Here is a 12,612-nt window from a genome sequence, read left to right as displayed (position 1 = left end):
CTCTAGAAGCCAACTCTGTTATATGAAAGGCTTAAAAGTACAGTTTAAATACCATTTCCTCTTTTTAGTCCCACTGAATCCTCTGACACCTCCCCCAACATTATCTTGCTCTCCTGTCTTCTGAACACATACAGCCCAGTTGAACTGTGTTTCTTCCCTTCTCAGTCAAAAGCTCCTTAAAGGCATAAATTGTATCTTGCTTTGACTCACCCACACTTCTGTCTGGTACAGTGTCTTAGAAATCATAGCTACTTAATAAATATCCATTTCTTAAAATATCCTGTTAAAATTCATTGCAGCATTGTTTATCATGGCTAATGACTGGAAACAACCTAATTGGCTATCAATATGTAACACATTAAAATCTTACGTAGTTATACAAAAGAAGGCAACCTCTGCATGTACTGATGTAGAATAATCTCTGAGACATAGTGTTAATTGGAAGGAAAATGTGAAGTATAGAATTCTTAGAATATGTTGCTATGTATGTGTGAGGTAAAGAAAATATGTGCTGGTGGTGGTGGTGGTGGTGGTGGTGTGTGTGTGTGTGTGTGCATGTGTGTGACTGTGTGTGTGTTTGTAGGTATATATTTCTAAAGGCGAAGAATATCTCTTCAAGAACACCTAAGAGGGCTGGGGCTGGGGCTCAATGGTAGAACACTTGCCTTGTACATGTAAGGCACTGGGTTCGATCCTCAGCATCACATAAAAATAGAATAAATAAAATAAAGGTATTGTGTCCATCTGCAACTAAAAAACAATAAAAAAAGAACACCTAAGAGAGTGGTGACAGTGGCTGCCTCTGGGAAAAAGGACAGAATAATAGAACCAAGGAAAAGAGTGAGATTTACTACTCAACACATTACTTTCCCTACTGTTTGAGTTTTGTACCTTGAGCACGTGTTAACCTATTCATGATAATTTAATTTCTGTTATGTATCTATTACATGAGAAAGCAAATATGTTGAGTTATTAAGAATTGACATACAATTTTCTCAGATTAGCATGAAAGGACCCTGAGGAATGTAACATGATTAATCAGTGATCCTACACAGATGAAGCTGTTTCTGAGCTAACTGGGATGAGCTCTGACTCTCAAGGAAATGTAAATATAATAACAGCAAATATTTATATAGCTTTTAATCTGTACCATTTAATCTTTACAACTACATTGTGAAATAGGTATGCACTGCTGTATTATGCATTGTAAAGATAAAGACACAAAAGAGTGAATTGGGATGCCCAAGATTACACAAACAATAATGGCTAGAGAATGTATTTGATGGTTACAGGGAAAGTGGGTTTGGGTTTGGGTCTGTGGTGTTTTTTTTTTTTGTTGTTGTTGTTGTTGTTTTGTTTTTGGTAATGGGGATTGAACTCAGGGGCACTCAACCACTGAGCAACATCCCCAGCCCAGTTTTGATTTTTTTGTTTTTTAGAAACAGGGTCTCACTGAGTTGCTTAGCACCTTGCTTTTGCTGAGGATGGCTTTGAACTCCTGATCCTCCTGCCTCAGCCTCCCAAGCTGCTGGGATTACAGGCATGCACCACTGTGCCTGGATGGATCTGTGTTCTTAACCAATAAACTATGTCAATTTTATCACGACAGAGGGATAAAATCTAGGTGACTGTTCTTGCTGCATCACCAGCACTCAGCAATTTATAAGTGATCAATAAATACATTGAATGAATAAATGAAGGGATGGATGAATGGATGGATGTGTATATAGGTAAAGTATCAGGGGAGATGAGGGAGTGGCTAATGGAATGGGTAGGTGGGTGGGTTGCAGAAAGAGTAAGACTTTTGCAATCAAGTAGATCTGGATTTGAACTCTGCTGAGGTACTTACTTTATCCCTGAGCAAAATGCTTAAGCTGTCTATCCTTGTTACTAAGCTGTACTAGAATATAAACTCTGGGAAGGTATGGATATTTTTCAATTCTGCTCCCTCTGTGTCTCTAAAGTCTAGAAGAATATTTGATACATAGTAAATGCTTAGTGAATATTTGTTACATGAATTTATAAGCTGACAAATGAACAAAGGTAGACATTAAGAACTATTTTAGAGGGGTTATTGTGAGGATTAATTGAGACAACATTTAGTATAGGTGGTGAACTTCCCTTCCCTTGGCCATGCTAAATTTACTTCATAGAATAGAACACATTCAACTGGAAATTTGGATCTTTGGAGTCTTGGATCAAGCACCCTCCCTCTCTGAACCTTACTGTTTGCAATCTATAAAATGATTAATTTTGTGGGATGGGTAGGGAGAGTGTGAGGTGGGCAAAATTCCTTCTTCAAAATATTAAGCAACAACTCACATATAAAGCAAATACCCAGTTGCTCAGGGCAAGTCAGAGGTGAGTGATTAGATTCTTGTCCTACCCCTTCCTCCATCTTCCTAAGGGATTGCCATAGTAATCCTATGGCTCCAAGGCAGGAATTTACACACTTTTTTTGTAAAGGGCCAACTAGTAAATATCTTAGTCACTGTGTGCAATATGATCTCTGCAACAACTAAACTCTGCTTAAGTAGCCATGGGTAATAAGTGAATGAATGGATATTGCTATGCACCAATAAAACTTACTTATTAAACCTGGAATTTGAATTTCATATAATTCTATATGCTTATATCCCAAAATGTTATTCTCCCCACCCCCAATCATTTAAAAATGTAAAAATCATTCTTAGCTTATGGGCTTAATTTGGTCATCAGGTTGTAGTTTATTGATTCGTGATTTAAGGAGTTAGGCAAGATTATCCCCAAGGTGATCCAAGTTGGACATGACAGCTAAGTCAACCCAGAAGCAACATGAGCACTACAGAAAGTAAATCCTGAAACTAAAGTGCTTCTCTGGAAGTTCTGGAAAAGAAAAAAAATAAAATGGTTTGGGTCTGCTCTAGGTTAGCAGAGCTCTAAAAGCTAAAAGTTCTGCTCCTATCTCTTACTTTCCCAGATTGAACAACACTTTTTTGGGGATATCTGGGGATCAAACTTAGGGTCTCAAACTTTCAAGGAAAGCACTCTACCACTGAGCTACATCTGCTGCCCTTTTTATTTTTTTTATTTTGAGACAGGGTCACACTAAGTTACCCAGACTGGCTTTGAACTTGAGATCCTCCTGCTTTAGCCTCCCAGATAGCTGAGATTATAGGCATGAACCACAGTTCCTGGGTCTGAACAGAATTTCTAAATGCTTAGTAGTTCATCATCTACTCTCAGAACTACAGCTATTTCAAAGCCACCCAATACCCTCTGAGTTTGATATCAAGAAGATATCAATTCCCTATTTCATATCTACAATGCAAGAGTGTCTAATTGTCTCAGATTCATCAGGGCTCAGACTGTACACATCATCTCCTCTCTCTACCCCCTCCCCAAACACTGCTCACTACAATTTTTTTTTTGCATTCCTTCTCTCAATGAAAGGTATCACCATGCACTCACTCTTACAAGAAGACTCTCACTGGAAACAGGAGGTCTAGGGTATGTCAAGTTCTGATTGATCCTTCACTAGACTGATGGTAATATCTTCACCATTAGCAACATCTATCAAACTGACTCACAATCTAAAGCTGAGTTCAAGCTCTTGATTCTGTGTTTCCATACTGGCAGGCATACTGGTAGAATAAGTATGACAATGACTGCAGGTTGTCTTTCAACAGCCTATTCTTCCCCCTTTCTTTGTATCAGAAACATCACCCACATTTTTTAGGCGTATACATTGCCACTCAGTTTAATTACATCATTGCCTAGCTTCTCTTGCAGTAGGAGCGGCCATGACTCAGGCCTTCAATGAGATACAAGTAGAATTATTAAATAGGACACCTGGGCAGACTTCTTAAAACATTAGGGGTCTAGTCCTTTACCTCCTCTTTTTCCCTTCCAAATTATGGATGTTAATAAGTTTTCTTCGGCTTTACTATTCATCACAGAGCATGAAGAATGGAAGCCAAATGCTATGGATGATAGACTAGGGAAGTCCCCAAAAGACTTTCTGAAGCTGACCTACTAGGCCCAGGAAGTATACCTCCAAAAGTACTAATAACATACTTAATCTTCTTCTCAGAATCTCCTAAAGTAAGAAACTAAATTCACTGGTAATTTATGTAGAAGCAATCCTCAGTTTGCCTCACCGGTGGCCAGGAGTCTAAAAGCAGATCATTCAATCATAAACTTTTATATGAAATGTCCTTGCACCCATACAGCTACACTTTGCTATTTCTAGCCCCACTTTCAACCATTTGAGGGTCCAAGTAGGTGATCAGAAAGGAGAAAGACACAGACTATCTATAAACAATGCTGGGTACAGTCATTTCATTATTTGGATTATCATGATTATAACTGTGTTTCAAGCTATCATCACCTGTAACCTGAACTACTGTACCAGTCTTCTCAGAACTCTTGTCCTTGTGCCACCACAATCTAATCTCCTGTTAAAATTTGAGTTATATCATGCTTCTTATCTATTCAAAACCTTCTAACGGATCCCCATCTCAGTTATACTAATTGCCCTATACAATTGGCCTGTTTTCTCCCTGATTTCCTCTATCATTTCCACTTACTAATTCTTTATCCCCAGGACATTGTTCCTTAAACAAATCAGTTGTATTCTTTCTGGGTGTTCCTTATGCCTAGAACACTTTTCTAAATACACATATAAAGTTTATTTCTTCATTTTCTTCACATCTCTGCTTCCATGTCCTTTAACCTGAAAACTTTTGATTGGTCTAATATATCATTCTACTCCCTAGTTCTGTTATCTTACCAGTTTGTTTCCTTAGTGCTTAATACATCTTGACATATTATATATCCATTTGTGTGACTGTTGAGTAACCCACTCCCTAGAATGTAAGCACCTTGAAAGTGAAGAATTTGATTTTGTTCACTGTTATCTCCTCTGCACTTGGATCAGTGCCAGTCCATAATGAATACTCCGTATATTTTTAAAATAAATAAATGATCTCAATAGCACCTATAAGGTACTCTATGCCCATCTCATGGATGACAATACTGAGGTTTGAAAGAGTTTTGACACTTGGCAAGAATTTCAGAGCTAAAAGTATAAAAGTCAAGCCCACAACCTTAGAACTGTGACACTAAGAAAAGAATTCTTTCTACGCTAGGAATATTTAGAAGTAAAAGCTAGCATTGCAGGCAGAAACTATGAATACATATACTGAATAATTTATTATCCTATGTGAACTCACAGTTTAGTGCCCTCTATCTAAGGAAACAGATATTTATTCTGTAAAATACAGAACAATGTTTTATGTTCAAGGACCATGAGTTACATGTAATACTTGAAATAAATTACAATAGATGTTCTAAACAGAAATCTCACTGTTATAAAAAGCTCAATCTGTATTTCAGGCACCTTGCAAATGTAAAAACAAGGAGCAAAGACCTTTTGACAAGCCACATTATAAAATGGTGGCTAGATATACAGTTCTTATTTTTTCATAAGCTACTACTTAACTTTTATCCAACATTTACTCCTAGGAATCTTAGAAACTCAGGCCTGAATGGTATTTTGGTGATCATTAATAGCCCTATTTAAAGGTGAGAAATCTGAGGCCCAAAGCATTCTTATCAAAGAGTTAATAGCAGGGCCAAGACTAGAGGTTTCCTGCCTCCCAGGCAAAAATACAGTTTATTATTCTTATCCCTTGAATTCTGGCAAGTAGCTAAATAAATACTGTTATCATATAATATTCACTGCCTCAGTACCCTAAAAATAATATACTGAGATTTTCCCCATCTCAATCTTCAATTACATAGTGTTCATAATATGTCTACCACTCTCTTCTCTCATACAAATGGCAAAACTTCAATTTTTTCCCATAAATTTAGTATGTTTTCAGTGGGTGGCTCTGGGCCTCTATACTACAATATATTTGAAAGAGGAGGAAAGTCTCACTCAGACACCACTGCCAGAAATGCCAGGACTGGCATAGGGGTTTTCACACAAATTTTATGTCATTTTTTCATACTGAAGAAGGTCCTCTCCAAAGATCATGACTCTTTGTCCCTTTCTGCCTCTCTCAGCACCATTTGAACAGATGATTCTGTGAAATAGTAGAGAAGGACAGTGAGGAAGAGTCAGGAGACTAAGGTGCTAGACTTGGATATACCTCCCAGAGTTTGTGGCCTTCAGCAAACCTCTCCTATTCTCTGATTTTGTTTTCCTGGTTGGTCTGCACGGACTCTAAGATCTTTACCAGCTCTAACCTTTTCTGGTTCTAGAAACATTTGATTAGCTTTAATTGGGACCCTGGGAAGCAAGGGAGGTCTGAGAAGAAAGGTCTCTTGAAGCCCTGGCATTTAGGCACATAAAATAGATGCCTTTAAGAACTACTGAAATAGAGAGCCAGAGAATACCCTGAGGAAGGGAAGAGACAACTCTGCTGAATACAGTCCTAGTCTACACAAGATTCCCCTCTCTCTTCCAGAATGGGAACAAAAAGAATTTAAATATCAATTTTTGCTCAATTGCTTCAGGCTACTTTGTTTCAGCTCTGGGTTGTGAATGGCAGTGCAGAAGTATGGGCTGGCATTACCATCAGTGCCTGCTGACCCACCCCAACTGCCCTCCAAGACCCTCTTGTCCAAGTCTCCTGGCTGAGGACAAAATCACTGTGGCATCCCACTCCCCAGAGCACATGACCATACTTAAGCTACCCCCCGCTGAGTCAGAGAAGCATCAAGATGCAGGCACCACTTCCTATCTGCAAAGGGAAGTCATTCCAAGGTCTCCAGGTAGACAAGGGAGCACCAAGGCATAAAACGAACTGTTGGAGAATGATACTAAATACACACACTCTTTGTGGAGTGGGGGGGGGACTCTGCTAGTTAAAGGTAGTGCAGACCCATTTCCAGAATGGGGGTTCTGCAGCTGTCTCTCCTTGACAAAGCCCTAAGTGTGAACAGGGTGACCCCAGCCCAGGCAAGGGAGGGTTGCAGGGCTCCCTCAGAGTCGGTCTCTGGCCCTCATGCCTGAGGCTGACCAGGGGCCGGGGGTACATGCAGATTCATTGGGAGGACATGCAGCTCTCCCATAAGGACCCCTCCACAATCCCAGGCTTGCGACAGCTCCCCCAGCCCCGTGCCAGGTTGCCAGCCTCCTCTTGAGTGTCACTGCTCTAAGATCCCCAATGCTAGCCCTCTTGCCTCTCTAGCCTCCCAGGTGACCTCTGGAATGCTCCTGGATGCTTCCTCTAACCCCCACCCCAAACAGAGAGGGCGGCAGAAATGCGGAGGGGGATGGGAGGGGGCTTTCCTGGGCAGGCGGGCGAACAGGGGCTCCTAAAATGGCCACAGCAAGCTCACTGGTGTCTCAAGGACAGCGGCGAGGGCGGTGGGCTCCTTCCACGGAAGCTGGTTGGAGGGACTGGAGGTGGGGCTGGGGGACTAAGACTTAAGCAGGGGAAGCCAGGAGGGCTACGTGCACTCACCATTCCCGATCCGCCCCTAATCCACTGCATGGTGCCCGCGAAGTCCTGCTTCTCTGAGGCCCTGTGGCTGGCGCGGGTTGTCGCGGGGTGGATAAGAGGGCTGGGCTGGAGCGAGCGAGAGCCCCAGCGCCCCCTCCGCCTCCCCTCCTCCACAGCTTTACAGCCCAATCCCCTCCGCCTGGGACCTCGCCTTCAGTCAGGTTGTTTCATTCCAGGCAGCAGGCTCTGCCTCTCAGCCCCGCTGCTCCCCAGGGGCTTGGCAGTAAGACGCACGCCAAGGGGGATCCCAATAGGCTGCCTTTGTCCCCACAAAAGGCCTTAGAATGGGGGGATAGGGTACAGGCGAGACTGGGGGTGAATAACCTCCGCCAGGGAGAAGGCAGCTGCCACCTCTGCCTGCCTCCCGTTGCGCTGGAGTTAGATGCTGTTTTTTTGGGGCTTCCCAATAGTGTTGAGTCAGCGGAAAGTCCTCTTGAAAGTTGCAAAAGGTGTTGAGCCAATCTCCTAATAAGATCCGGCCCCAAAGAAGCCATGCCAGTACTCTCATGCCTCCCTCCCCCAAGCTTTCCTTCTGCATACTCCCCTGGGGTATTCTCTCTCGGTGTGTACTCTCTGGGGCTTTCATTTGCATTACTTTTACTTGTCAGAACAATCCTGTGGAAGTAGGCATTAGTATCTCCATTTTACAGATAAATAAATGGAGGTTGAGGGATGGAAAGGATCTGTATAAGGTCACATACAAAAAGATAAAGCCTTAATATTACTCTCTGAAGCTTTCCATACTTTATTTGGTTCTTGTCCTCCCTCCTCCCACCCACTCACACACCACTTTAGACTTCTCCTTCATACCCTCAGGAACATGGAAGGTAGTTTGATGATGGATGAATTTTCCATTTGCTTATTTTGCTGAGAATGAGTCAAATGTACATCAGCAAAACAGGCAAACGGAGAAACCGCCCACCTCTTCATAATGCCCTCAACTCTGGGCAATGCAACCCAGGCTGGCACCTTTGCAATTGTTGAAAGTTGATGTTGTCAGTCACATTCACACCCATTATTATTTCACATAATCCTCACAATAACTCTGTGAGTTGTACACAACAAAGAGTATTAATTACCCCCATTATAGACATGAACAAGGAAACTCAGAGGTTGAAAGACACCTGCCCAAAGTAGTACAGAAAATGAGACAAGAATCCAAGGCTCCTGGCTTGCAGGGCAATCTGTCAAGAATGGAATTAAAAAAAAAATACCAGAGGTTGCAACCACATCAAGAGGGAATTAAAGTATGATTTCAGCAGTTCAGGGAGGTGACTGGCATGAAGACATCACTGGCATGGTACACAGTCTCATTGTCCTCTGCTTCTTAGGAAACCAAAATTCATCCAAGCCATTGTTTTGGCAAGACAGACCTGGCCAAAGATTGAAGCCTTGAGGAGCTCCCAGTCAGGGGAGGTGCACAAGCAGAAGCTGAATGGGTCTTAGGCAAGGGATTCTTGAATAAAATGGAAATTTGGCCTAGGTGACCTTTTAACATCCTCCCAAGTCTGTTGGTCCAGACATCAGTGATTCTACAATTTCTTCTCACTTTCCCACCTCTGGGCCTTCATTAATGCTAAATATCTTCAATGCACCTTCTCAAGCCAACCAGCCCATTCAAACTATCATGACTCTTTAAGATCTACCACCTTTAGAAAGATTGCCAGGAACATTTAAAGGCCTTGGTTTTGACTTTTTTTTTAAATCTAATTCCTATTGCACTGCCATTTAACTCTCTCAATTGAAAAAGATCTATTTTATTTCCTGGTTATTACAGGCTGAATAGTGCCCACCCCATTCATAAATTGATGTCCTAATCCCTAGTGCCTCAGAATGTGATTCGTATTTGGAAATAGGATCTTTAACATAGTTATTAGGTTAAAATGAGACTATGAGGGTGCACCCTAATCCAGTATGACACAAGCCAGGTATACAGTGAAGACTTGGGGAAAAGATAGTTATCTACAAGCTCAGGAGAGAAGTCTCAGAAGAAACCAACCCTGACAAGACCCTGATCTCAGACTTCTAGCCTCCACAACTGTGAGAAAATAAATTTCTGTTAAAGCCACCTATCTTTGGTACTTGGATATGGCAGCCTTAGTAAATGAATATTCTGGTATATGTATGTTTTTCTTCTATTATTTGTTACTTAAATGAAATTATAACTTTTTATTTCTTGTTTTTGAAAGTACTAACTTATTCACCTTAGTATCTTCTACAACAGTATCTGGCACACAGGATATATCCAATAAAAACTTGAACTTTTTGATGGATCAATTCATTCAACAATATTATTGGGTCCCTATATGCCAAACTTTGTGGTAGATGCTCAGGATACAAGACAAAGTTCCTCATAGAGCTTACAATCTATTTGGAGTAGATGAGATATGGGTAATAAACCAGTAAATAAATAAAAGAAATGTGAGATTGTGCTCTGAAAGATATAAGCAGTTTATATGATATGAGTAGCCCTGGGATTATGGAAAAGTATTGGTTTACATCAGGGAAACAGAAACTACCCTATGTTTCTTTAATTTAAAAAAAAATAATTATTTATTTTGGTACTAGGGATTGTACCCAGGGATGCTTTATCACTGATCTACATTCCCAAAACTTTTTATTTTTTATACTGAGACAGTCTTGCTAAGTTGTTAAGGGATTTGTTAAATTGCTGGAACTGGTCTCAGATTTTCAATCTTTTCCTGCCTCAGCCTCCTGGGTCATTGGGATTACATGAGATTATCTTAGGGTTTTTAAACCAGAGAATTTAATACAGTGAATACATCACATGTGCATAGCTAAAAAGGCAAACAGGAGTGGTAAGGTATCCCAGCATTTGGTAAACACAGAATGCTGCACCATTCATAGGGCAGATGGATATTGGGAGATAGTAATGTTATTTGAACCCAGAAACAGTGCTGCCATGCAGAAGCTAAAAGCATGGTGTGACAGCTTGTTAGAAGCAGGTATCATGAACATTGGAGTTGTTCAACAAAAGCTGAAGACATGGAGAAATACAGTTACCACCAGAAAATATCCCTCTGAAGCATATAGTGGGGAAAATACCCTGGCTTCTTTCTTTATCCTGCCCACCAAACTCCTATAGGTGTGTCTTCTTGTGCAGACAAAAGAGGTAAGAAATCAGGGGAGCCTAAGACATGTAGTTTTCAATACAAGAGTGGGGAATGGATCTGAAAATAAAAAGATTAGAGACTCATGCAGAAGAATGGATGTTAATCCCAGAGGCATAATTAGACACCATTGAATCCAGTGTCTAGAATACCTATTTGCCTAGAACCACGTGAATAGTTAGAGGGGATATAACATAATAGGTAAGATTATAGGCTTTATATCCAGAACTGTTTGAATTCAATCAATTATTTGCATTGCCATATACTTAGCAAATGAATTGGAGATCTCAATTCAGTGTCCTTTGCCTGGACAGTTTCTTCATCTGTGAATAGGGCTAATAAGATTGTTATGAATATTTGATGAATTCACCCAAGGTAAGAACTTAGCATAGGACCTGGCAACCAGTAAGCACTCAGAACAGGATAATGAAAATCTAGAGTTTCAACCATTTCTGTGTTCCAGACCTCTCTTGAGGTCATAATCTCCTAGAAGCTTATTTGGTAGATAACCTGGTACCTGATCTCAGTGGAGAAAAGCCAAATAATCTCCTCTTTTATGGCCATGAGCAGCAATGAGGAGGAAGATAATCTAAGGTATGTCCTCTTCTGGTGCATTTTCTTTGAGTCCATAGTGATTTGGAGACCCCAAAGTCAGGCTTTTAGAAGGACAGAGGTACCAGCTCAAGCTGATCCCTACCTGTTGTGGCTGTGGCTTTGTCCAGAGCTGAGTCAAGGGCTAAATTAACTATTGGTGGGTATCATCAGGCAAGTACCTAGCTTCTCTATATCTCAGGTCCAAAATTATGTACCTAAGAGTTTTAAGCAAACACCAATCCATTGGATATCAGAGTTGGCAAAGGTCTTAAAGAATATCTTCTCCAACATTCTCATTTTGCTGATGAGAAAATACAGTCCCATGGAAAAGAAGGAATAATGTAAGTTAGTGGCTCAGTTGGGATAAAAGAAAAAATTTGAACCCTTGATTCTAGACAGTGAATGGAGTGCCGTAGTGAAAATTTAAAGTACACAATTACAATAATGCAAAGATAAAATCTTTATTATAACCTGTGTTGTATTGATGAAACAATATTTGCTACATATATTACTACTCATTTTTACTTGTTATAAATTCAATAAAAATATGTTTCTACTATGTGCCAGGCACTCTGTTGAGCATGGATGCTATAGCAGTGAACATGATGAACATAGCCCATGCCTTCATTTCTATCCAATAGACAAGTAGGATAAGGTAAATAAATACAGTAATCCAGATGGTAATAAGTGCTATGAAAGAAAGTGAAGAGTTAGAGTGTAACTCTGGGGGAGGGGAGAGAGAGTTTAAAGGGAAGACTTCTCCAAGGAAATGGAATATAAGTTGAGGCCTAAAGATTTAAAGTGAGCCAGCCATGTAAAAGGTAAGGGGAAAGTATTCTAGGCACACACACATAAAAACAAACAAATATACCAAAAAAACCTAGAAAGTAAATTAGGTCTAAAATATTAAACAGACTTGTAGTCCCAGGAAGTGGAAACACAATGAGGCTAAAACCTAGAGATAAAGGGGAAGAGTGATAGGAGACAAATTTATCAGAATCTAGGATGTGTAAAGCCTTTAAGGGCACAGAAAAAATAACTTATATATATTTTAAGAGTTTCTGGAATAGAGGAGGGGAAATTGAGGGGTTTTAAGCACAGTAGTTTACTTGATTACATTTCAAAAAAAACATTCATGCTGCTATGTGGTGAGCAGACTAAAGGGGGTGGTGGTGGTAGAAGCTGTTGAAGTGATCCAGGGGAATGATAATAGTGAATTGGACTAGAAGAACAGTAAAAATGATGCACAGAGGTTAAAAAATAGTTGAAATACAATTCAAGATAGAAACAGCATAACTTGGTGATAGATTGGGTGTGGAATGTGAGATGAAGGAAGAAGGAATTATAGATAGCTTTAGGTTTTCAACTTGAACCACTGGCATCAGGGTTTT

General features: G+C 40.4%; 1 protein-coding gene across 5 annotated transcripts in view; it reads right to left on the bottom strand.

The window, feature by feature from the left end:
• Arhgef9 (Cdc42 guanine nucleotide exchange factor 9) overlaps nucleotides 1–12,612 on the bottom strand; it is a 374,830-nt gene that overhangs the window by 151,110 nt on the left and 211,108 nt on the right. For 2 of the 5 annotated variants that reach the window (XM_048797210.1, XM_048797215.1), the window contains exon 1: nucleotides 7,458–7,938. The exons of the other annotated variants lie outside the window; for them this stretch is intronic. In XM_048797210.1, coding sequence (XP_048653167.1) covers nucleotides 7,458–7,487 — 30 coding nt within the window. In that variant the 5' untranslated portion in view covers nucleotides 7,488–7,938. Of the gene's footprint in view, nucleotides 1–7,457; nucleotides 7,939–12,612 lie in introns of those variants that run through there. 5 annotated transcript variants of the gene reach the window in all.

The sequence above is a fragment of the Marmota marmota genome, unplaced genomic scaffold (assembly GCF_001458135.2).
Source record: "Marmota marmota marmota unplaced genomic scaffold, marMar, whole genome shotgun sequence".
NCBI lineage: Eukaryota > Metazoa > Chordata > Mammalia > Rodentia > Sciuridae > Marmota > Marmota marmota.
Note: the sequence above shows the minus strand (reverse complement) of the source record. Positions and strands in the feature narration are given on the sequence as shown.